General features: G+C 37.3%; 1 protein-coding gene across 1 annotated transcript in view; it reads left to right on the top strand.

Annotated features, from left to right (window-relative positions):
- The window catches only part of Dpyd (dihydropyrimidine dehydrogenase), a 780,348-nt gene that overhangs the window by 337,869 nt on the left and 415,274 nt on the right, over positions 1-27,205 (top strand). Inside the window, exon 12 of the mRNA XM_038311847.2 lies at positions 11,392-11,576. Within this exon, the coding sequence (XP_038167775.1) occupies positions 11,392-11,576 (185 nt within the window). The remainder of the gene's footprint in view (positions 1-11,391; positions 11,577-27,205) is intronic.

Consider the following 27,205-nt stretch of genomic DNA (forward strand, 5'->3'; position numbering starts at 1 on the left):
AATCCTTGCACCGTTTTCCCTTAGAATGATTTTAAAGGGTAGAAGTGATGAGGAGGGAGGTCAAACTGATAACAGTGTTGAGAGTGATTTAGAATCAACATCACATCACTTACAACTGCCGTAGACATCCGTTTGAAGCGCGACATGATATTTCCGTAATTATTTTACTTCCTTTAATAACGGCATAGGAATAGGTTTGTTTCCCCAGTGAATCGCTCTGTTCAGAGCCTTGCCTTATCTTTATTTTCCAGGTTTCACTAGTGCTTGATACCATATGCATTCTTACAGGGAGACAGTGTATAAATCAAATCAAAGTCATTTTCCATCAAATCAAAGATTACATAGAAGAAGCAGAGCAGTGGTATGTAACAAGTTTTGTTGGGGAAAGGAGGCAGAAAATGGAAAAATAACGTAATTGTTTCAGAGAACAGAAATCATAAAATATAGTTAGCAATATTCAACATATAGTGAATGTTATAGAAGCCTGTACCTTATTGACCAGGTGTTATTATATTTGTTTTTTAAATACTGTTTACCTGTAGTGTAATAAAATGCTACTCTTTGAAAAATAAAAATATGTTTATTCATCAATAATGATAAAATTTGGAAAAAGAATATACATCAAAACAAACTATCAAAAAAAAAGTTTTTCAGTGTTTTCAAACTCCTAGCGTGTTACCTTTGAGGTTCAGGAATAATAAATAAGTATCCCTGATATTCTTGGATTTTTCAAAATTATATTTTAAAGTTATTACTAACCCCATAATGGCTCCCTTAATCAAGATATATCTTTCCTTCCTCTAATCTCTGTCTCTCCTCCATTTCAACCACCCCATTCCCTCAAGTTCTCCTCACTCCTCCCCTACTCCCCTCCTCTTCTCCTTCCACCTTCTTTGCTCCCCCCACCCCTGTGCTCTCATTTTTGTCAGGCAAATCTTGTCTATTTCCAGTTTACAGGTGGATCTATACATGCTTTTCTTGGGTTCACCCTTATTATCTTCTCTGGGATAATGAACTATAGGCTCAATATCCTTTGCTTGTAGCTAGTATCCCCTTGTGAGTGACTACATACCAAAAACATCTTTTGGGGTCTGTGTTACCTCACTCAGGATAGTATTTTCTAATTCCATTCAAAACCTGGCTCTAAAGAAATTCCCGGGAATCCACAAGGATGGCCTCAGCTAAGACCATAAGGAATAGAAGAGAGGGATCTTGACTTGTCCTGTAGTCAGACTGATGAATATCTTAAATATCACCATAGAACATTCATCCAACTACTGATAGAAACAGAGGCAGAGACCTGCATCAGAGCACTGGACTGAGCTCCCAAAGTTCAGTTAAAGGGTAGAGGAATGAGAATATGAGCAAAGAGGTCAAGACCATGATGGGTTCACCCATTGAAATAGTCTGCCTGAGCTAATTGGAGCTCACCAACTCCTGCCAGACTGAGAAGGAACAAGCATAGGACCAAACTAGTCCCTCTGAATGTTGTTGAGTTGCATGGCTGGGGCAGACTTAGGAGCTTCCTTTAAAATGACCTTAATAAAAAATTCCTTGTAAAGGCTAACCATGTATGATGACCCCCCCCCCCGGAAGCTAAGCAAGTCATCACTCTTGACAGATGCAGGACACTTCCATGTACACTAGAAAAAGCTTCCTGTGATTAGTCACCTGTACTGTCCACCTATATCAACTGCGTATTTACCACAAGATTGTTTGCAAGTCGGGCAAGGGGCTGGAGATTGAAACACACACACACAGAAGGAGATATAGGCCATCCTTGAAATAAGAATACCCCTTTTATTGTGTTCTAGGGCAGCTTATATAGGGCTCAGCTTGACTAATGGCCATGCCCTAGCTCTCGAGACTTTTCAGCTGCTAGCTCACCAGAAACCATTCCCCTGACATCAGGAACTCTTAAGGGTGTGGTGCGTAGAGCAGCTGCAAGAACAGGAAAACAAGCTGTTTACTCCAGCAGGCAAGGGGTCATAGAAAATTTGGGGTCCAAGGGTCTGCAGTTCCCAACAGTCACCCTATGCCTTTTTTTTTCACTTGAGGCACTAGCAGATATTGTTTATAGACAGGGATCTTGACATTCAGTCTTTGTTCCAAACATGGCTGCAGCTTCCTTCTTTGTTTAGAATGCAGTTGCTATGACAGGAATATAGGACTGGACCATGCCTCTTCCTTAGTGCTCCCCCCCTTTCCTGACTACTCTCCTCCATCCAAAGGGCATCACCTCTAGTCTACAAGTGCTGTAGTCTCACCTCATGCTTGAGGATTCTGCATTTCCTCTTCCTGGAATGTTCAGCCGTCTGCTTCTCTTCCAAATGGGTTCATTTTTGCCCTCCATTCTCCAGTACTGATATCATCATCCTAAAGAATGCTCTTTTGGAACCTCCATGCTACTAGGATCTAAAACACCAACCCCAGTTGCCATCACAAGCTCTAATGTCTGGAAATAGTCTTTCTCACGATGTTCTCTCTGTAACCTGTTTCTTCATGATGTGATTCCCTATGTGCTTATTCTATATTTTTGTTTCTCTAAAGTATAATCCATAATCCGTTTGGACTGGTCACTTACCTTTGGCTTATAATAGTACCTACATCAATATATAGAGCAACAGCAGGAGACAATAAATGTTTGCTAATTGAATACATGAAACAAAGCCAGTTCTTTAATTTTTCCTTTGTTTTCATTGCTAAACTTTCAGTAAGAGTGGCCCACAAACACCATCTTATGTCTTTGCAGCACTCCTTGTCCTTAATGCATTTCCTTGTGTGTTTTATTGCTAATATTTCTCTGCTCATCGCACTTCATTTTAGGAGACCTCGTGACTTGCTTTCTATTTTTATCTTATAGCTGATCAGTCCTAAAACTGCCTCACATGGATAAGAAATGTTTTGGTTTCATTTGGTTCTCATTCATTTGAAAAATCAAATGAATCTTTCTGTATTTTAGTTTGAGTTACTCTTGTTGCCTGTTTTACATGCTTTACTTGATTTTTTTTCACCTGTACTTTTCTTCTTCCAAAACTTTATATATCCCTCGAATTCATCTAAGGTGCAGTCGTTTTAGATGACTCTAAGATGTGCATATATGCCTCCAAGTTCTGTGGAGATCTCGAATCTACATACTTAGCTGATTTGCTCTTTGATTTTGGATCTTAAAAGTAAGACCTTGGTAACTTACCTGTATTGTGATGCTATTGAGAGATATAGCTACTCTGTTGAGTTCCAAAGAGATGTGTGCCTGACAGCCCAGAATCAGCCACAAGTTTACAAAAGCACTTAGTAACAGTTTCCAATAGCATCATTATAAATACTCTGAAATAGAACTTTGGTCAATACCTAAGATATATCCCAACTGTGTGAAACTCAACTGCTTCCTATATATTGAATTGTATATTTACTAATATATAAAATTTGTTTAAACACAATTCTACTAGGTGTTTTAAATTTGCATTGATGTGTGCCTACTGACGATTGACAAGGGGGAAAAAGCTGTAAGATGGATATCAAAAAATAACATTAATGAGCTGCTAAAGCTAAAATTACAGGAACTTATGAAATTGGTTAAACATAAAAACCATTAAACTGTTTACTGAAGCTTCACAGATATACTGCAGCTAATGAGCATTTCTGCTATTTAAATAAGCCCAAATTGAACACACATTACATGGATACATAATTAGTCATGGCAGTCAAACACACATAGACTTACTTTTAAAGCTCTATTTAGGAAATCTTTTCCATTTGATTTATTTTGTTAATTAAAATATTTTCCTCAGCATTCATTTATATTTTAATAATATTGTTTTCACAAGTAGCATAATCTTCTCTTGGCGTTCTGTGTTTTTGTTTATGCTTTAAAGGCAGCAAATGGGGGTTTTTATGCTGGGCATTTTTCTTAACCCCTTTCTGTAATTGTTTATATCACTTGGTGGCATCATTTGGCATTTTAAATTTTTCTCTCATTGGGAATTACATGTGAAATGTCTCAGCAGCCTATCGTTTTTCACTGTCTTGTAATTATCAAGAAGTATTAAGCACCCAAATATGCATAGAATTATGATGATTATGGTCCAAATCAGATTAAAGGATGATCTATTCCTTCAAGGAGTTTGTGGTCTTAAGTAGATGGTAACATTGAATATAAATAAGCATATCAAAGAACAGCATTTGGGAATCCAACAGAGAATCTGAAAACAATCCCCACGTATTTACTTCAAGAGCACTGACCTCCTTGAGGAGATCTTTTCCAGAGAAAATGAAATCAAATCTTCAAGGAGTTCACAGAGTCTTAAATAGATGGAATTATTGTGGAGAAATAAGCAAATCAAGGTGAAGTGTTTGCATGGGTCTAATTCTGAATTGATTAGTTGGTCAGTTTAAGAATGGAAATGAAGCTCCCAGTGGCATGCAAGAACAACAGAAGCCGTTTATGAAGGCTGCTGTTGGCAACTGTCCTTTTAATGACTTGGGGGAGCCTCTTTATCCTTGGCATGATGGGTTTAGAAAACTAAACCCCTACCTTCAGTCTCCCTGAATGCTACAAATACAAGCAAACTGAAAATAATCCAAGCAGAAAAGTAAGGAAGACAATGGTTAAAGAAACTGAAAGTAGCCACACACCTATTCTTTCCCCCATGGTTTGGTATGATAGCAGCTTTAGAAAGGGAAATATTTGCATTCTCGCCCCACAGTGAGATGCCTTTCATTGTTGTACTAACAACCACAAGAAATAAGTGGAATAAGAAACTCTAAGCTAGCAAACAAAAACAATACTTAATTCGTTCCTCTTATGTGGCAGTGTTTTTGCTAGAGACTGGAGAAGTGGATAACTTACAGAGACTCCCAGAAACTCCAAGAGTAGTGAGGAAGACATTAGAATAATGTAAATGAAACCATACAGTGTGTGTTTTAACAGAGAAGACCAGAAAACAATTCATTGAAAAGATGATCTAGATGCTGCATCTATGAAGCCTGTCAACACTGATGTCATTGTATGTCCCTTCGACATTCACTATTCCATTTTAGCTACTTCCTGGACTCCAGTGGAAAGTTCCCAGAGATCATTCTTAGCCTATTCATTTTGACTTTCTCTTACCCCTAGGGTCAGTAATAAGGAAGGCTTTGGGATCAGAAACAATTTAATCCCAATAGACTTCTTGCCGCCTCTTGGCTATAAGGAAAATGGTAGTACCTACCTGCAACATCTGTCTGCTTTTTTTATTGGAATGAAATAATAGGAAAATATGCAGCATTAAAGTCTAACAATTACAAAGAATCTCTGAGTTCTAATTGATTTTCTTCACATTGAGTAAAGGCAGAATCAATAGACTGAAAGAAGTTAGTAGGAGAAAAATTCATTAGGAGGGTTCACAGATCTTGTTAACGGAGCCCATAGTGAGGTTATTGGAAACAAATGATTTAAAGATGATGTCAAAATGTTAAAGCTCTATTCTTAGGACATTGAATAATGGAGAAAATCTTAAAATGTAGCATCGATAATTAGAAAACATGATGAAGGCAAGAGAAAATTCAGAGTGGTGTGATGGAAACCAATCCTAAGGATTCTCAGGACTCTCAGGAGGAATATGTGGCCATCTCTTGGAGGTTGACAAGAAATCATGACAAGTAGCGTAACAAATAAGGAAAAAAAAAATCAAGGTCCCTTCTCTCTCATAGCCCTGAAAGGAAGAAACTCCTTCCGTCATGTTTGGTGGGTTCCTCACTTAGCTGCCATAGAGGTAATGGATAGCGGCATAGTGGCAGGAGATGGCATGGGGAGCAAAGCCATTCGTTGAAATGCCTATGAGGAGTCGGGCTCTTCACAGGAGGAGGGGGTTGTTAAGTACTGGGGAATGGGATAAGAGGCATATTGGGAAACTGGGGCTAGTGTGTAAAATTTAAAAAAAAAATGTTAAATAGAAAAATAATACCTGACAGGCAATGTGAAAGTGTGAATGAGAATGGCCCTTCAGGCTTCTACATTTGAATTCTTAATTCTTAGGTGGTGCAACTTTTTGGAAGAGATATATCATTGGGGGTGGGCTTTGAGATTTCAAAAGTCCACAAAAGACTAACTCTCTCTCTCTCTCTCTCTCTCTCTCTCTCTCTCTCTCTCTCTCTCTCTCTCTCTCTCTCTCTCTCTCTCTCTCTCCCTCCCTCCCTCCCTCCCCTTTCCCTTCTTCTCCCTCTCCTAGTCCCTCCTTCCCCTCTTCTCTTTCTGCCTCCAAATGGTGGATACAATGTAAGCTCTCTTAGCTGCTCCAGCCCACCTCACTTCCTTCCTCCTGTCTTGCTTCCCAACCATCAGCCATACTCACCCTCTGAAACTTTAAGTATGTCCCAAATTAAATGCTTTCTTTTATAAGTTTCTTTTGCTGTGGTGTCTCTTCACAGCAGTACAACAGCAACTAAGATGGGGAGGGGGAATAAAGAAAATTTTCAAAGGAGAATTTGAAGTCATCTTCATTGAGACCAAGTTCAGGACCACAAATGACTATAATTTCTAAAGGAAGATATCCAGTGTACTGGATATTAGAGAGCTGGGAAGAGGAACATTTGCATATGAAAAATACCTATAAGAAAAAAATAAAAATAGAGAGAGTGTAGACAGAAGAGTTTTCTACAAATGTAAGAAGAAAAGGGATAAAAAAATTAATGAAGTTTAATTGCTAGATTCTAAAGAAATATGGAAAAGGAGGACTGAGCCACAGGCTGTGGCAACCAAATAGGCCATAGTTTCTTTGGCTGGGCAGAATGCAAGGCATCATTGAGTGCTGAGGAAAAGGAGCAGTGTGATTACTCTAACAATGCGGATACAACAAGATGTGGTTGTGGCTATGAGAGAGGAGGGATATGTCAAAAATCCAAGGTTTCAAAGTACGTGAGGAAAAGAGAAAAGCATAAATACTGTGTGGGAGGCAGAGTAAGAAAAAACACGAGAAAGGACATGAGAAGCAGGAAGGTGCAGAGCCCAGGACATTTTCCAATGGTGGGTGAGGGAAAATGCAAGCTTCTTACTTCAGTTCCCAGTATCTCTAGGAGATATATCCTGATTGTAAACCGTAGGCTTACGTGAGTGGAGGACAGAGAGGCTACTGTCCCAATCTGGTGCTCTCAGATGAAGGTGTTTTCTCTTTCTATGCCTTGCTTTTTCCCAGTTGTCCGTCTTTTAAACAGAATTCTCAGATCCTGGCTCTGTACTTAGAATCGTTTGATCTGCCTTTGACTTTGCTTTCTTCTCTGAATTGCTAAGATGACTCCCCTATCTTGTTTTCTTCTCTCATCATGCTTTGATCCTACTGGGTCATCACTGCTATCAAATTAAAGAACACTCCTAGGAATAGATTCATCTTTGTTATCGGGGTAATATTTTATTAGAAATGTTGAAGGATTTCTTCCCTTCCATTTCTTTATAATGACGAACTCTTCAAAGAATACTAATAATCCTTTCCATTATAATTACTGCACTGTTTTTTTCTTTTTTATGGAGAATTAATTTTTATTTATGTAGTAAACTATAACGCTATCCACATCTTTTTATAAACACTGAGAACCACACTTGTCGTATGCTTATGGATTTCTCTTCTACATTTATGACAGCACGGCTATGTCAGTTTAATTGACCTTGGCAATCCGCATCTGCTGCTGATGTGTCCCTAAGGGATGCTTTCTGCAATTTTAAACTGTAGCTTATTGAAGAATTTGTGTGTCACAATACAATTAAGTCTATATATAAAAGAAAGTCATTTTGCGCATAACATTAAATTGACTAAAAGTTCCTATTTCAAAACCATTTCTTATTATAAAGCTACCTTGGAGTGTCTTTGTTTTTAAAATAAGCTCATTTTTAGCACTGTAGTAATTAAAGCAAAAAATTAACATAAATCTTGAATGTTTGGTATGAATTAAGTATGTTTCTGTTCTTTTAAAGGCTGCAAAAAATTCCAGGCACCATATCATTTAGCTTATTCTTCTTTCATTTGCAGAATAATCTGGACTGTGAATCAGCATGTTTAAGGGCTCTTTTTCAAGTTCTTATTGTATTCAGCAATAGAGCTACTTGGACATATGCCTGTCTCCATCAGCATACAATCCCTTGGAAATCTTTGTGAAAACTGTAAATGATCATAACAGAAAATGCCTACCCCCTTCAAGAAAGAAAGAAAATCGTACAAGCCTTTATTAATATTCATTTAACACTTCACAGGAATGGCAAGCAGTTATTTGGTTTGCAAATGTAAACATACATTTTTCATCCACTAGGGCCTTCATTCCTTCCAAGCTGCATCAGGGCAGTACTGATCTGCTTCTGAGGTTTGTTTACATTGAATTCCAAGTTGAATGTATCAGCAGAGGAGTAAGAGCTTTCAGTGGTCCACAGAAGAATGGTTCCAGTGATACAGATAACAGAGATCCTCTTGTTACAGGCAGCTGAGGAAATGAACTCCTCACTGATAAATTAGAAGAAAAATACATATATTTTCTGTATTAGATCAATTAACAAACTAAATTAATTAATTTGGAATCCAGATGTGGTACTTAAAGGTTTAGAAAAAAAAGGAGGGGATATAATGTAGGAACAGTTGCTATAGTGTGAAAATCACGGAAATTAAGGAAGGTAGTGCCGAAGAGATGGCTTGTTCAGGACAATGTCTGACACCCGTGCTGATAGAGCTGAGTCTTTCAACACAATAAAGAGATGAGGACAGCGGTGTCTGTCTGAAATTGTAGTATTGAAAGCACGGAGACGGGAAGACCCCTAACTGGCATTAGCTAGCCAGTGTAGTCAGAGTAATAAACTGTAGGTTTGGTGAACGACCCTGTGCCAACAAATAAAAATGAAATGAGATCAAAATGAGATACTCACATCAACCTCTGGCAGTCATACACATGAGCACAGGTACATTAAAAGCACACTTTAACATGCACTTATGTGGGGTTGAGAAAGACAGTTGGTGATCCATATGTAGATTCAATGAACTTCTAATTACTGTATAAACATTGTATACACCTAAACAGAGTCTACTGGACCTGCAGGTAATACTTGTGGTTTGAGATTGAGGCCATCGTCCTGAGAGTAGCTGGTAGGTACTGCTGAAAGAAAACATTTAGGACCTATTGTAGCAGTGTTTATACTTGTATATTTTGTTCATCTTCTATGTTTTGTGGTTGTTTTGGAGATACTGACAATCCCAGAATTATATATTCAAATTTATGCAGATTGTTACTGTTTTAGTTTATATTTCATAATATCAAGGCCTACTATATGACTTTTTATCCACTTACCATTACAAGAGGGAAATTAGGGAATGCTAAAGTTGAATGCCCCACCAAAGGGCAGAAGGCAATTCCATAAGTACCTTTTTGAAAGATAGCTAACAACATTTTTAGTATGAAAAATTAATATATCTAGTTTTAATATAGAATCAACAAACTGCTTAATTTAAAAAGTTTAGATTGATGTCAGAAGTGACTAAATGATTACAATAGTTGGTATTCATGTCTAAGATTTCAAAAGCTGAGTGAATCACATACTAAAGAGCGTGTTTAACCAGTATGCACTTATGAATATTTAGGGACATGCACTCACAAATGTGCATGTAATTCTTTGGTTCAAGCAGATATAAATTAGTGAGACCCTAGGGATTCTCTTTAAGAAATCAAACATTTAATGGACTTCAGATGTAGCTCAATGTTGGAGTGCTTACCTAGCATGAACCAAGTTCTGTGTTCAACCCTCAGTACTTCAGAATATTTTAAGAAAAAAAATTCACAAATTTCATGTTAGTCAGAGGACCTCAAAAAAGTCTGAGTGAGGGTCCTTAATTTAAACTTCAGCAGCTTAACAATGTATGTCTTTAATAGATGTAGGAAAAATAAATAATACATAATCTTTTTCTTTTTTTCATTCTTAAGATGACACCAATAGTATTTTTCAAGGCGATTTCTGAAAAATGAGGTTAAATGTACAAATAGGATGTGAATATTTAGTAAAGCAGTCTGGAATTGTTTGCCATTTTTAAACTCTCTTCATTTTATATTTCTATTTGGGCCAGAGTGTATCAAAGATTTAGACAAATAATACTCTTTTTATATATAATTATTTACAATTTTTAGTCTATTTTTAAAATATATTATATGTGCCATTCAATAATAACACATTAAACCACATTGAAGAAATGAGCCCTATTCACTATTAATGTTCTTGCAACTCAAGTAACTGTCAACAGATGGTAGTGATGATCTGCTACGCAATGGGGAACAATGAGAAAGGTCTCCGTGAATGTGACCTTTAAAGACATTAGAAAAATCTCAAAATGCCATTCTGCATTGAAAATAATTACATGAATATTTAATTTTACTCTTGATGAAAGGTGAGCTAGCGTAAGAAGTACAAATAGCAGAAGATTTTAAAATAGAAACCTGAGAGTGATAGCTTTAACTCATGGACTCTTTCATTCACACACACCAGTCCATCTCAGTATTTTCTAAAGTCCACACGTGATAATACAGAAGCAAGTCACATATACATAGTTATGTCTTCCATTAGGAAAAGCACATCAGCACTAACCCAAGAATAGCTGTCTGTTTCTACTTGATGTAGAATTCAACAGATATGAAACAAGGCTTTTTAATTTAAATTTTAGTTTAACTTCTTTATTTAAATTTTTAGAGATTTGTAAATATGGATAAAATGTGTTCTTAACATTTCTACTCCTTCTTCTTGGCCTTGCAACTTTATCCCACATCACCCACTCATGATTTTTCTCTTATAATTATTTTTCCCACACATGCACATGCATGTATTTGTATATAATACTTATTATAATCTATATGACACAAAAGTAGCATTTATTCTGATTTGAATGTGACTGTATACTTGAGTGAAATTATTTAATAATAAGGGTAAGTAACTCAGTAGAAATATAGAAGGTCTTTTTGTTTTGCTTTATAAGTATGTTCTTAGGAAAAAAAAGACTTGGCTTTGGTCACAATCCATGAATTAACTATATAACTTTTACCTGTAGCACCCAGGAATACTATTGGGATCATGGGAATAGCAGCAGATTTATGGATAAGTAAATTTATGGATAAGAAAATTCATTTATATGTATTTCAAAGACTATACTTTTTTGGTTCAACTCTTTTTAGATAGTAAAGCAGTTATTAAGTATTTCAAACTCCTTTTAGTTTCTACATGTGAGGTATATTTTTAATAAACTTAAACATGTTGACTCTAGTATTGCACTAACTTACCTTTTACCTGTTTATTAAAAACAGTTGCTAACATCCGTAGAACAATAATTATTGAATATTTTTCAAACTGTTCCATGATTTACTGATCTGTCATTGCCTATTGTCTTTCCCTTTTTTCAGTGAAGGAAGCCTTGAGTCCCATCAAGTTGAACAGATGGGGTCTCCCAGAAGTAGATCCAGAAACCATGCAAACCAGTGAGCCCTGGGTATTTGCAGGTGGTGATGTTGTGGGTATGGCTAACACCACAGTGGAATCTGTGAATGATGGAAAACAAGCTTCTTGGTACATTCACAAGTACATACAGGTAGGCATTCGTCATCAGTATTACTTAAATATTTTTCTCTTAAGGACTTTTTGACTTTTGATTATATTTGTATGAGCACACTTTGTTCGTATGCATGTCTGTGTATGTGTGTGTTGCTTGTGCATGTACCTGTGTGAATGCACATGTCAATATATACATAGAAGCCAAAAGAGGACATTGGGAGCCCTGCTCTATTATTTTCTCACTTATTGCCTTGACATTGGTTTTCTCGGGGAACAAGGAACTGGGCTGACAGTCAGCAGTCCTCATTGATCCTTCTGTCTGTACTTCCTACCAGTGCTGGGGTTAGAGGTATATGGCATCATGCCAACTATTTCACAATAATTATGAGGATTTGAGCTCAAGAAACCATGCATGCATAGCAAGTACTCTTACCGAATGAGCCATCTTCCTAACCCAGTAGGAGCATTTTATATGTGTATATGTTACTTGGATATAACTCTTAATAATCAGACTGGGTAGTAAAATCAATCAGCTTATTGAGAATGCTTTATGAATTTCTATTAGTAAAGTGCTATGAAGATGAAAGTGTATTGAAAAGTATTTGGAATAGTTTAAATAAACAATACTACATATCAAATTTGCTGATACCCACTTTGATAAGATCTATAATCTGATTCTTAATGAACCTATGTAATATAGACAACTATTTGATCTGTCCACATGGACCAGATGAATTCCTATCTATTTCTAAATTTGGTGTGTATAACTTAGCAGATAAAACAACTATTGAAAAACATCAGTTCCAAACATCTTTAGCAATTGATTAATGAAAGTACAGACTTTCATAACCGAATACTGGCCAGAGCCTGGGTAGTCCTCTGGAGGAGGAGGAGGACGGATTGGAGGAGGCAAAGGGGTCAAGGAAAACACAAAAACATGGCCCACATAATCAACTAACTGGGAATCAAGTGGGCTCACAGAGATCAGGGTTACTGTATGGGTATTACCTGTGTCCTCTGCGTGTGTGTTATGGTTGTGTAGCTTGGTGCTCTTTGGGGTCCCTAACAGTGGGAGCAGGAGTGGTCTGTGACTTTTTTTTAACTTTCCTGACCTTTTCGCTCCTACTGGATTGCTTCATCCAATCTTGTAATAAAATATGTACTTGGTTTTATTGAAGCTTTTTATGCAGTCCAGTAGGAGCAAAAGGTTTTTCTATTTGTTTGTTTTTTGAATGTTTTTTTTCTTTCTTTTTTGATGTTCTTTAATGGATTTACTGATTTCCTCCAATTTTTGTGTATGTGTTTCCTGGATTTCTTTAGGGGATTTATTTCTTTCTTCTTTAAGTACTTTCATCTTCATACTGTTGGCTTTAAGGACCTTTTCTTGTGCTTCAGTTGTGCTGACTATGTAGGGCTTTCTATAGTGGAATGATTGGGTGCTGGTGATGACATATTGCCCTGGGAGTTGTTTATTTGTGTGCTTGCACTAGTGTTTAGCCATTTGAATTTGGAGTAATTTTAGGGCTACGTACCAATTTCTGTGTTTGTCTTTGTTGGATGTGTGTTTGTTTGTTTCTGTACTTGGTTTCTGTTTTCTCTCTGATCTTCTGGCTGGAGTGGCCTGTGATTGAGTAGAGGGTCATCAACTGTATGAAGGCTGGACTTCTGATGGCTTGGATAGCCTCTGTTTTGGCAGGGGTTTGCTGCCCATATTGAGGGCTTGATTTCTGGTGAAGTGTGTGCTCTCTGATCTCACCAGACATTCTCTAGGAGTCAGGAATCTGTCCTGGCTAAGGGTGGGGTAGGAGGCTTCTGCCTGATTTTCAGGAATTTGGCCTGGTCTCTGGGGTTCAGTATGTTGGACTGTTCTCTGGTGTGGTTGGAAGCTTCTACCAGAGGTGCAGGCTGGAAAATGGTGATGAGGATGATGAGGAACATTTGGGGTTTTTCTAGGCAGGTTTGGGTTGGATGGGGGAGTGGTTTTACTCAAGGTTCAAGGCTCTCTAACCTTCTGGTGGTTAGGAGGCTTCTGCGAGATTTGTGGACCAGGATATTTTGACAAGAAGTGGAGGGACAGTTGGGGTTATGCTGGGAGGATGTGTTGGGGGACAGTCTTACTTGGGTTTCAGGGCTCTGACCTGACCTCTGGTGTGATAGAAAGATTCTGCAGGGAGTCTTAATTTCATCTTTTAACTCCTATGGATCTGACAAAATTTTACTTAAAAACTGGATAAGCATTTCACTTCACCTTCCATTTACCCATAAAAGAAACAAACTTTTAATATAATAACGAGAAATATGATTCTTTTTTAAAAGTACATGTTTCTAAGAATGAAATATAAAAAAATGTAGTGTTTAGGAAGACTTTTGGATTTGCCTTAAGGATTCAACATATCAAACTAGGTATCAAATTATATTTTAAAATGGAGTCAAATGGAAAATAGGCACAGATCTCTATTTAGGACACTCAACACTTCTGCCTTTTGCCAGGGTGGCAGACACAAAGTGTGAAGCATTGCAGTGGCTTTTAGGAGTAGAGATAATATGTGAGCTTCTCTTTCCACATGGTTATAATGTACCTCTAGCCTCTGTGATCTCTCTTGAGTCTTCGTCTCCAAATCCAGTGGCCCAACACTGCAGCCACTCATCTTTCTGCAAGATGACATTGATTCTAATGTCCTAACTAACATCCTTTTAGTGTCTCCTCTCTGCATTCAAGATGAAGTTCAATCTCCCTGATATGTGATGCTGATTATAAATTTTGCACAGAAGACCAGATTTCTTTTGGGTCTGAGCCCTGGTCTCGGGATTCTACTTGTTCCTTTGTATCTAACAGTTTTGTCTAGGGGTCCATGACACCACATTTATGATTGGCACTCACATATTGGACATCCTGTATGCAAACTTCTGGCCATGCTTGTCTCTTTCTATGAAGAATATATTCATATATTGAATAGGAAAAAATACGTAGAATAGAATAATCATTCTCATAAAAATGAGTGAGATGGCTCAGCAGTTAGGAGCACGTACTAGCTTTTGTGGAGGACCAAAATTCAGTCCCAGAACCCACATAAAGCAGCTCATAAAGGCCTATAACTCCAGCTCCATATGATCTGGCAGCCCTGGCCTCTGTGGGTACCTGCCCTCATAGGCACATACTGGCACATACACATACAAATAATTAAAAATAAACATGAAGAAGAACTGAAGCTACCAAGTATGTTATATGATGAAGTTATTATTATAAACAAGTAGTGTATTATTATTGTATTCATTAAGAAAAACCTCCGAGGGGCTGGAGAGAGAGCTCAAAAGTTAAGAGTGTTTGGGCTTTTTTCTGAGGGTGAGAGTTTGGTTCCAAGCACCCAGTTAAGGCAGCTCCTAAATGTAGCCCTGGCTCTGGTGTTTCCAATGTCCTCCCTTGGCACTACCCACAAGAATACATGTGTCTCTACGCCCTCTCCCTCTCTCTCTCTCTCTCTCTCTCTCTCTCTCTCTCTCTCTCTCACACACACACACACACACACACACACAAAATAATTCTTTAAAACCTTACTTGTTCTTTCAGTTTATCTTGGGGAAAATTGTCACACGAGAGAATATAGTTTTGAATGATTTCACACATATATTATCTCATGAATGAATGCATACAGTCACTGAAGTGCATATGCAATTTCTTTGATATATATATTTTTAGATAAATGCTGTTATTTAAAGACATCCTTGTTGGGATTCCAATTATTCTCATAATTTTCCAAAGAGAGCTTCACTTAAGTTTCATTAGTTAATTTCCTCAATTACCATTTATCGAGAGACAGCTGTGGGGCCCAGCACTTGACACTGGGAAAAACATCTTTAAAATGAGTAAAGGAGGGAAGGTAGACTATCATGGTTATACATTTGGATTCTGAATTGAAGAAAGGATTTCAAACTCAATTCTAATACTTAGAAACCAACCTTTAGCAAGTTATACCACCCCTCCTAAGCATGGTATTCTCAGGAGTAGATCAGTTATTAATAAATACATAATGATAATTAGTGGTCTTGCTCTGCTATTGGATTATGAAAAATACTAGGTTGATGAATTTCTGGAAAGCTCTTACTGCAGAGCCTGATCTACAGATCATTGTTGTTTATGTTATTGCTGTGGGTTATTAGAGAGCATTGCCTTTGTGCCATTCAAATAATATCATAGAAATTATGTAATATTAAATAAGCTTTTAAAATTCTAAAACAGAAATTTGAAGTTTAAAATCTTAGTATTTAATCATTAAAAGAGTTAATTGCAAATAAATACACAAGGTTTTTTAGCCATCAGTAAGCATCTTCTGTCATTGAATCCATTCATTCGTTCATTCGTTTATTAAATAAATTATGTATTCTAAAATGTTATAATTTATAAATAGCCTGAATAAGAAGGCTTATATATGTGGAATAAAATGAAAACTTTCAATTAAGATAACAAGGTCATGATTGGAGAGATATTTCAATCAGGAGTGCTTGCTGCTCTTCCAGAAGACCTGTATTCCATTCCCAGCAGCGACACGGAGCAGTGTCCAACTGTCTAGAGCTCCAGCTCCCGGTGATCTGATGCGCTTTCCTGGCCTCCAAAAGCATCCACACCCATCTGATGATGAACACAGACATAGACACATCAACATAAACAGAAATAAATCTCCTTTAAAGATAAATTAGTGTCTAGTAAAGGAGTCGGTTGTAGAAGTGAAAGTCTCATAAAGTGCAGTCGTTAAACTTGCGATGATAAAAAGGTCACCTGGGTAAGTGGGCATGAGTGTCGAGCTGTGTAAGCAGCAGAGAATTCAGGAGCATCATGGCACAAGAAGAAAAAGAGAACAAGAAAAAAAAAATCAAGTCCTAAGAACTGAAGAAACTTAAGGGGGAAAAGTGACTGGGTCAGTTTTAATAGGTTGCTCCCTTGCCAAGGAAGTCCCAAACAAGATTGCCTGTTGTCTGGAATGTAGAACAGTGTGCACCAGGTGGGGGTGAGCTGCTGCTATCTGTTCAGTCACAGGCTCGCCTTCCTAGGGCGGTCATGGGTCCTCTCCACTGTGCCTGTCAGCCTCACCTCTGGTTTCTGGTTTCGCCAAGAAGCAAAGTGAGGACTAAGGCAGGCCTAGAACACATACACTATTTGGGGAAAGGACAATGAATTATCTCTAATTATTGTGCTTCTACAGTAGGGTGAGAACATCTAGCTTATACTTTTTAATTTCAGACATACAATGGGGTGGAGATTGTTCATATATAGAAGCCATGTGGCAGATCTGGTGTAAATGTGCGAAAACATGGTATTTTGTCAATGTTTCCCTACCTTACAAGTCATTATTCCTTCTTTTGAAAATGTACTAAAGAAAATCTACCAGATGCTCCAGCCTGTTGAACTCACACTGCGAGAATTCTTTGTCTTTTTAGGCATTGAAATATTCCAAGATAATGCGATATTTTATCAAAAGCGAGTGTACTGACTCTTCTTTAATTGCTGCACTGATAAGTGGCTCAGCAAAACACCGTCTTAATTGTTTCTAATGGGTTGATATCTGTGGAGCCTAGATACACTTGAACTTTCTTCTGCCAGTTGAATAAAAATTTTTGAATGTTCTGAATAATGATAAGAATATTCAGAGAGAAAGTACAAAACTGAAAATTGAGTATAGCTCCTTTAGGTTTGAATTTTATTTGTATGCTTGTTTTCATACTTAATTGACTTATTTATTTAATTAAAGTGTATATGTGTGAATGTGATTTAGTGTGCATGTGTGTATAAAGAAAAGTTTGATATTATGGAGAAACCTAACCCCGTTAATCTATCAATCTTTTATTCTCTTAGAAAACTTATAATAGTGTTTGAATTCAATTCAACCTTCTGTAATAAGGAGAAATACATGATAGGACATAAAGACAGTTTTATTAGAGCCAGTACATTCTTTAAACTAGGTAAGCAGGTATCAAAGCTATTAGAATTATTCTAGAAGACTAAGGACAGATGTCTTTGATCTTTTCTTGTCTGTTTTTTTTTTTTTTTTTGCTTGTTTTTACATCACTGACCAAATTTCTCCTCCCTTTCCTCCTTTCCATCCCTCTCCTTAGCTCCCCTCATCCCCATCTACTGCTCCTCTGTTTCTCTTGAGAATAGGGCAGGCTTCCCATGGACATCAGTCCTGGTATATCAAGTTGCAGTGAGACTAGTCACCTCCCCTTCTGTTAAGACTGAATGAGACAACCCAGTATAAGGAATGAAGAGGGCTTCAGTCTGTCCCATGCAGGCTCCCTGGTTGTTGGTTCAGTCTCTGTAAGTCCCTATGAACCCAAGTTAGTTGATTCTGTGGGGTTTCTGCTTGAGGCATCCCTCTGGCTCCTAAATTCTTGCTCCCCCATTCCACAGGATTCCCAAAGCTCTGCCTAATGTTTGGCTTTGTGTCTCTGCATCTGTTTCCATTAGTGGCTGGGTTAAGCCTCTCTGATGACAGTTGGCCTTTGATTATACCAGAATATCTTTAGGAATCATTTCATTGACTTTTTTTCCAGCTGTGTTTGGTTCTAGCCTAGGTCTCTGTGTTCTGAATCTCAGGGTCAAGCTCCCACTTATGGTTGAGTTTTCAACTAGACCAGTCATTGGTTGCTCACCGCTACAATTCCTGCACCTTCTTTACCCCAGCACTTCTTGTAGGCAGGACAAATAGTAGGCTGAAGGCTTTGTGACTGGGCTGATATCCCAATCATTCCACTGGAAGATTTGCCTGGTTACAGGAGATGACCAGTTAAGGCTACATGTACTCCATTTTTTTTTTTTTATCTGTTCTTCACTTGACATCTAGGTTGTTTCTAGGTTCTGGTTATTATGAATAAAGCTGCTATGAGCACAGGTGAACAAGTGTCCCTGTGGTATGGTGACTTCTTTATCTGCATTTGGGCATATACTTGTATATCCACTTGTGATTTATTGTGATGACAGCTCAAACTAGTTAATCATCTAATATGTCATCATTATTTTATTTTACCTGTGATAACTTCACATGGGTAGTGAATTTCTCAACTTTTAGAAATAGATTTTAAAAACAAGGACTAAAATATTTCAACCTGTTTACATTCAATATCTATCAGTACAGAAGCCAAGGGTTGAGCTCACATGTGTCTATTATTAATGCCTTGACTGATGTGTTATTCTGGTGCTTTTTTATTATTATAATTATTAAAAATTTCTGCCTCCTCCCCACCTCCCATTTCTGTCCCCCTTCCTCCACTCCCCTCCCCCTCCCTTTCCAGTCCAAGGAGCAGTCAGGGTTCCCTGCCCTGTGGGAAGTCCAAGGTCCAACTCACACCATCTAGGACCAGGAAGGTGCGCCTCTAAACAGACTAGGCTCCCCAAAAGCCAGTACATGTGGTAGGATCAAAACCCAGTGCCCTTGTTCTTGGCTTCTCAGTCAGCCTTCATTGTCCCCCATGTTCAGAGAATCCCGTTTGATCCCATGGTTTTTCAGTCCAGGTCACTCTGGCCTTGGTGAGCTTCCATTAGACCAGCCCAGCAGTCCCAGTGGGTGGGCTCACTCCTCGCAGTCCTGACTTCCTTGCTCATGTTCACCCTCCTTCAGCTCCTCATTTGGGCCTTGGGAGCTCAGTCCTGCACTCCAGTGTGGGTCTCTGTCTCTATCTCCATCTATCGCCAGATATGTATATTTTATACTTCTGGTGCTTTTTAAGCCTAGATTTTTATTTCTTTACCTTGGCATCGCTGCCTAAAATGACATGTATTTTAAAAACTTGGGGGGAGTCAATATTTTTAAATATATTTTTAAACAATCTTTTTTTTATTTTACATACCAATCCCAGTTCCCTCTCCCTCATCTCCTTCAGTTTCCCCCAACTCACTCCCCCGACCCCACTCCCCATTCACTTTCCAGAGAGTAAGGCCTCCTATGGGGAGTCAACAAAGTCTGTTATATCACTTGAGAACCAAGGCCCTCCCATCTAGGCTGAACAAGGTACTCCTCCATAGGAAATGGGCTCCAAAAACTCAGTTCATGCACTAGGGATAAATACTGGGTAGGGATGTGTTGCGACTTTACTTGAGTATTCCTCTGGGGAAACAAGAGGACTATGGTTGGAGGTCATATTCGGGGTTCAGATTGGTTTGTTTAAAATATATCTTAAAGAAAGTGATGGGGGAAAGATCATGCCTCCCAAATTCCAGGATAAGGAGAAGTACCTGCATATTAGAGACCTAAATCCAATTACTAATTGTCAACAAAAATAAGGCACTTTAAATACAGTTCATTAATAATATAAGTTGAATAAATCCAGAGCCTTCTTTTTAAAATACTAAAGTATAAAAAAGGTTTTCTTTTAATTAAAAATATATATTTTATGTGCATTAGTGTTTTGCCTGCACATGTGTCTGTGAACCACATGCATATCTGGTGCCCTAAGGGGCCAGAAGAAGGTATCAGGTTCTTGGAAATGAGAGTTACTGATCATTGTAAGCCAAGATACATGTGTTAGGAATCTAATGTCTTACAAAAGAGCAGCCAGTGATCTTAACTACGGAATCCTCTCTCCAAACAAAATTTTTCCCTTTATTTTTTCTCTATTTATTTATTTTTCTTTATATTTCATACAGGAAAATACTTTGTAATAAGTTATATTATCAGTTATTATGTCACTAATCGAAATCTATTAATAAAAAAATCTGGTAGCATGTGTATTCCTAAATGTTAATCATTTTTATTCTTCTTCAAATCTTACCTGTTTTTGCAATCTGCTGTAATTCCATGCTAACTACCAATGATAAGGAGACCAATATGATTTTGGTTATTTTATTTATGAGTTTGTATTATTCCTTCTGCTTATTTAGTTATCACACTTCTGAAACTAATTTGTGTTGCAGAATTTTCTTAGAACAGATGCAAAAGATGCGTATGATTATATATACATAGAGTTTCTGGCTTGTTTCATGTTTATTAATCATGGGTGCTTACTAACTATGGTTGTCTTCAACTGTAGATTTCAGTATTGCTTTTCAGTCTAATAATGAAGATTATATAGCTATACCAATGAAGACTGAAAATGTTCTTTAATGGTCATGACCATTCTGTTTGATTTATGTAGTATGTGATTTTTTTTAAAAAGATATGTGTTTAAAGCTCTCCAAGTCTATCTTAAATTTTGTATACTGATAAGATAATCCACCTTTCGCTGCTTGAAGTGTGTGTGTGTGTGTGTGTGTGTGTGTGTTTTCTTCATACGTGACCAAGGCACAAAAGAATCACTAACTATTGAGGGAACAAGATATCTCAGGGGATTGGTAATGAGATACAGAGCCTTTAACCTCATGGTCACCAGTTCAAATCTGCCCTAGGTCATGAGTGACAGAAAGTCATTACCAACTGAGGGTAGTTCAATAAGCTATGTGAAAAGAATATGTGATTTGGGTGCCTGGCAGAGGAAAATTAAGGTGATAGCTTTGCTGTTGAGGCAGGCCACAATGGTGACTGCTCTTTTACTTTGAAAGGAAAGAAGTCCAACCATTTCTGAGTATTGCATCTTCTTCTTATGGCCTGAGCCTCAGTTGTTCTTACATTGTGAATTGGTGATTTGTCACATCCGTTTGAATATTTTTCTGTCACTCTTGCTAAGGTGGTGCAGTCTAACAATATTAAATTGATGTTGAAAGTCTTATTCTAGTCTCAAATGAAAGTTCAGTTAAGATTAAAATTTACATCCTTTATGTCTCCTGTTCCTACAGTGTACTCCAACAGACTTTTCCCTCAAATTGTTTATTAATTTCATCTATCTGTGGACAAATGGTTGAGCATTTAGAGAAGCCTGTTCAGTCTTATCAATCTTCCGCTGAGAAATACTTAACAAATAAGAGCAGGAAAGCATAACAATATTTTGGTGGTAGAGAATTCACACTAGAACAGTGCGTAAAGTACATCATCAGGGCCGCCTGACTGAATTAGCCGCCTTCATTGTGATAAGACGTATTTCTATTTGGGGCATTTTAATATTAAATATTCTGGAAAGGTTTCGTTTCTCTTTTTAACATCTTTAAAAGTTAAGTTATTCAAACTTCCTGATTGAAGTTGTTATACATGTTTGCAATATTTGTAAGAGGTAGCACTTAAATATAGGATTTATGATTTTCTGTCTGTGTCAAGCTCATTGTGTTTCACAATGAATTTATAGTCGTGTGTTGTAAGAAATTTAAAACTATGGCAATAACGTTCATAAGGAAGGATATTTTTAAAAGAATAGTATTAACTGGGACTTGTACTGATGCTCTGAATGAGGATGAGCAGGTTCTAAAACCATAATAGCCATGGATTTTAAAATCAACTTTACAAGAACTTACCTATGTCGAAGTCTTTTCCCATGCTGTAGCAGACTTCGCTCCTAGCTCTAAATGAAATAGACTTTCTCATCATTATCATTGCTTAAAATGTAACTGTAATCCCACATCTTCAAAGGCATTCTTCTGCCCCCACTTAAACCACTGGTTTCTATGATATCTGAAGAACTCTGATTTGAGAATTAGAAATTTAAATTGCACAAGCTTACTATTAGAGTATTTCCGTTACCCTTTGCAGGTTTTGAGGCAGCTTATTCGACCTTACAGTCTCACCAGGAAGCTAATGGGAAAGCCTTGCAGCAATCTTCCCAGGAAAGTTTCCAAATGTCAAGTGTCATCTTTCCAGCTGTTAGATGAATGGGTAGCCAAGAGGCATTTATTTGGGTGTGCAGCCCCTGTGAAATCTGGGTGAGGGAGGAGAAAAGGCTATAATTTGGTGGTTAGTTTACCAGCACTGGGATAGTTGCAAATCTCCAAGCCAGGAAAGGAACTTTATGTTGCCATTTTATGATTGACAGCTGACTGTGGTACTTTCCTAGTTAAGGAATAAGAATGTCATAAACAAAGGCATTATCAATATGCCATACTAATTTCTGAATCCTCTACTGCTTCAGATAAAAGCGGTGTTATCAACAGAGCTGCCTTCTCTAAACCCTTCTCAACTGAGAAGAGGTGAGGGTTTTTTAAATGACAGCTGTGTTAAAAATCTTGAGACATATTGAAAAAGTGCCCTTCTCCTTAAGATATATTGTAGATGCTTAAATCTCACGCTAAGAGAAGATTGATATAAATCACTGGACGCTGTCAGGTGAGAAAACAATGAATATCAATAAAAAGACAGTTTTAAATCATAATAGATCCTGTTGGAGATAGTAATAGCCTCCAAAAATATTGAACTGTCGCAGATAAATGTTGTTTTTATACTATGCTTTCAACTTCATTGGGATTGGGCTGTTATGGCTATGGATATGATTTCAGCCGGTTAGCAATAGAACTTGAGATTGTAGACTTAATTAGTTTTAGAAATGCATGAGGTTTCATTTTTTAAGTCATCTTTTTTTAAAAAAAAGTAACTGGTACAGTCAAATTTGCTCATAGTTATTGAAAAACAAAGTTCTTTGCAGCTCCTTATACCCAAATATGCAACGAAGTCTACAGCTCTGGGTATGCAATGAACTTTTTTTTGTCCATTTGCCTTAAACTATAGTATGCTCCTGGCTAATATTTTAAAATAATTATTTACATCAGTGCCTTGACAGATACTGAATATTGAATACTTTTCTGTGTAATAATGTACAGTTTTTATGTGAAGAGAGGATTTTTAAAAATAATACCTATGTGTTGTAAAAGGAAACCAAAGAAAAATGAGGAATAAGCCTGGATTTAATGGAGCTATCAAGCAGAACTATCTGGTTGGTGACAGGAAGAAAGTACCATGACTAATAAGTAATTTTAATGCCTTTTATTGGTTTTGTGTAGGGTTCCAAACTTTTATTAAATGGCAGCGTTTGGTCTGAGAAGTAATTTAAAATGGAATTGTCTCTATAAAAACAGTCTATTTCCACTACAAAACTAGATAGCTACTTCAGGCTGAGATTAGAATTGGTAGAAAAATAAAAAAAAAAATCAGATCTGAAAAAAAATCTGATCCTTGATGAAAAAAAAAAAAAAAGATCCTTGCCATGTAAAACCCCACCAAGCCACAGTGTGTTTGCAAGAAGAGAAGAAACATAGTTAGCCACTGCAGAGTCACTGGGTCCAAAGGGGCTATAAATGCTACTGATTCCAAAGTTATGATGACTGATTCCCTAGACAATATGGAACTAAACAAACACAGTGAAGCTGATTGTGGGAACCCATTGCTTTGCTGTGGAAATTTTAAGGCCAAAGTAACCTACCTGGGAATTTGGAACATAGCTCTATTCTATTTCCTGTGTTAAACAACTAAGTTTAGTCTAGACCTGTGAAGAAACAGGTCAAAAAGAAATAGATGGCATGACAGAACCCTAGAAGTCATGAGACCTGTTTCAATTCCTCACTTAACGGCTTGTTATTTTAGTCTTTGGATCTATGAAAGCACTGCATAGTTTTTTGTTTGTTTGATTTCATTTATAGCTATAGACAGAGATGGAATGGCTGGCTCAAGCATCTAATTTTTAAATCACTAATACATTACCATGAGTCTCCCTGTTTCATCTAGAGAATGGAGATATCAGTTCCGTGTGGCTCTGAAATACAAATGGGATACATTACAATTGAGCAATATGGATTATTTAATGATCACTTCATTTTCTATTATTTTATTTTCTTGGCAATTGCATTGTATTTAAAGGTCTCTCTAATCATTAGCCACATTTTAGAAATAAAAAAAAAACTTTGAATTTGGTTGAGGAAAGATAGGCTATGGAAATAACTAGATCCAACTCCTTATGGTTGGTACGTGTTAGGCCCTAGTAAATGATCCTGCACCTTTGCCTCTGTAGGTACCACAAATTGCATTTAATAAGTTATTATAAAGAAAGAAGAAGAAACAATGACATGAAGTTGGAAGGCAGTGACGGTTGATCTGGGTAGATTAGGATAGGAGAGAATTTGATCACAAGGAATTGTATATAATTCTCAAAGAATTAATAAAGTTTTATATTTCAAAAGGATGTTTGTTAGAAATGTGAGATGCAGGTAGTAGAAGAAATGCAAGTATAAAATAAAACAAAACCCATTGTATTGAAGTTGGACTAGGCAAACCAACAAAAGGAAAAGGGATCAAGAGAAGGCACAAGAATCAGAGACGTACTCCTTTGCTCATTCAAGAGTCTCATAAAAATACTAAACTGAAGGCCAAAATATATAAATAGGAGACCCAGTGCAAAGCTGTTCAGGGCCTGTGATTGCTGATGCAGTGAAATTTTAAAAAATAACAAAAAGCAAACCAAGCCAAACAAACCAAAGGAAAGCTAGGTGATGGGAGTACTCTAGCTAAACCCAAGTAATTCAGTGCTTAGCCTAATGCTCATCTCAATACCTCCTTGCCTCTTCCTTTCTTGCTGAGTTCTTTCTAAGCAAGTGGATAGCCTGGATACAGGACATAGACACTGTTAGCAGAGAACTCTGCTCCTGAATTTAAGTATTGTGTTTCTCTCAATAACTCATTAAACCAGTTCTTTAAGAAGTTATTCTATTTCATTATAGACTACTTTGCATATATCATATTTAATATAGCAATCCCATATTGGGTAGTTTACTTTCTAGATACTATAGTCAAGATACACTGAGAAGTTCCCTCCATAGGGCTGTAATGTTTCCTTATGGCCTAGATAATACAGCTGGGGTGTTTAGTTTCTTCCAAAATGCCGCAGTCTCTATATGTTGGGTAATGTCTCAGCAGAGCATACCTTCTTCCCATCTGCTGGAGGCACTGTGTGCTGGGGAATATCCCAGTGTGGTAGAGTTTACATCAAATTGTTGTCTGTTGTTGTGTATAGTAGCCAAACTGAATTTGGTGGTTAGTTAGGAAGGTGTCATAAACACCCTCTCACAAAATATGGTTGAAAATAAATACACTTGGCAGTTTCTTAGATCATGGCAACAAAGGATTGTGGAAACTGTTTGTGTTAGCCTAACCCTTGGGTGATGAATGCTCCTGTCTGGTAATGATGCCACTGACAATTGATGGTGCAGTAGAATTAACACAAAAACTGAAGGGTAAAGTCGAGCATGCTAACACTTCATATTTTCTTCTCATTTATCTTAACATGTATCCTCTATATGTGTGTTTCTATTCCTGTTTTAAGGTGACCTCTTAATGATGTACTGGCTTTCCCTAGCTCCTCTCTGCTGCTTTGCCTCTTTCAAAGAACAATTCCAGAAATGCAAGGGTTAATAGTTTTTTTTTAACCCCAAAGCAAGTATCAGCTGCTGTGTTGTTGACTTATAGTTCGGAGCTGTTTTATTTCAAGTCTCAATATTTAACATTACTCCCCATCACCTTTCTTAAATGTCAGCTTCTTGTATTTTCCTTCATCACTCTTCCTTGATCACACCGACTCTTTTGTGTGACATGGATTTGCTGTCAGGTGCCACCCTAGGCTGGTCCCCAGGTTTTTCTGACTCTAGTCATTGACATCTTGTCAGCAGTGTCACCTACTTTGCCCCTCGGCCTCTGAATATGGCAATTGTTACCTTCTTGATTGACATTTTTTGAAAACTGTCAACATGTTTTTATTATTTGGGGAAGAGCTCAAACTCAAAGCCTTTTCTTAAAGCTAATTCTCTGTTTCATTCTTTGAATGGGCTTTTCAGCTTGAATGGAATACACACTATGAGGAATATCAACAGGCTCTTACTTTAACATTGTATTGTAGTTACTAGAAGGGATCTAGCAGCCAATGTTTTGGTTGTAACTCAACCAATACTTTGAGGAAGCAATCCATTTGAACCATAAAGAGACTGTACTAAAAACTTTTATATGTATTCCCTATGCTCTTCCACTTGAGGTACTGGCTCAGCTGTTTCTCTATTGAAGAAGCGTTTTATAATAGCATAAAATAGAAACTTCCTCTGTCCCTAAAAATCCTTGTCCTAATCAAAATATTCTGTATTCTTTTCATTTTAGGAAAAAACATTTACATATAATTTAACAAGAAGCGTATATATACAAATACATATCTTTATTGATCATTCTCTTCTCATCCCTCACTATCATATTTTAAAGTAAGCATGGGGATCTTAAGTCCAAGGTCACTCTGGAATGCATAAGAAGTTGGGAGCCAACCTGCACTGTTAGCAAAGCTCTGTCACCGAGCAAGTGAATGAAAGAAAAGGGAAAAAAACTGGAAAGTTTACAAAGGTGTGACACCAACAAGATGTCCATTGAATGGTTCCAGCAGCATAGGAGTAATGGAGCAGGAAATCCAAATACTAGTCTATGTACAGCAGTGAAATTTGCCATTATTCACAGTCTGGAATGCCTTTGTGAAAAATCACTGAAATTGCAGTTCCAGTAGAGCACAGAACTTGAGAAGAACCATGTTAAAAAGGAATGAGAAAGTTCATTTCTACATATAGTTTCTTCTCTAAGTTGGATTGCAAGATAAACTCAAGCCACAAATCTCTCCAGTGGGGAAAAGACAGTCCTCTTTCACCTCACCTGATAAACAAATAGGCAAAGATAAACTCTTAGGGGCAGCAAGACAAGAAAGAGCAAGAGATGTCATGAGCTAGAATATAGAGCTCAGCAGTTTCTTCAATGGAACCCTGTGGCCTCACCCAATTAAAGCAGCCACGGGAGAGCCAAACACACC

Source organism: Arvicola amphibius, chromosome 14 (assembly GCF_903992535.2).
Source record: "Arvicola amphibius chromosome 14, mArvAmp1.2, whole genome shotgun sequence".
NCBI classification, from domain to species: Eukaryota; Metazoa; Chordata; class Mammalia; order Rodentia; family Cricetidae; genus Arvicola; species Arvicola amphibius.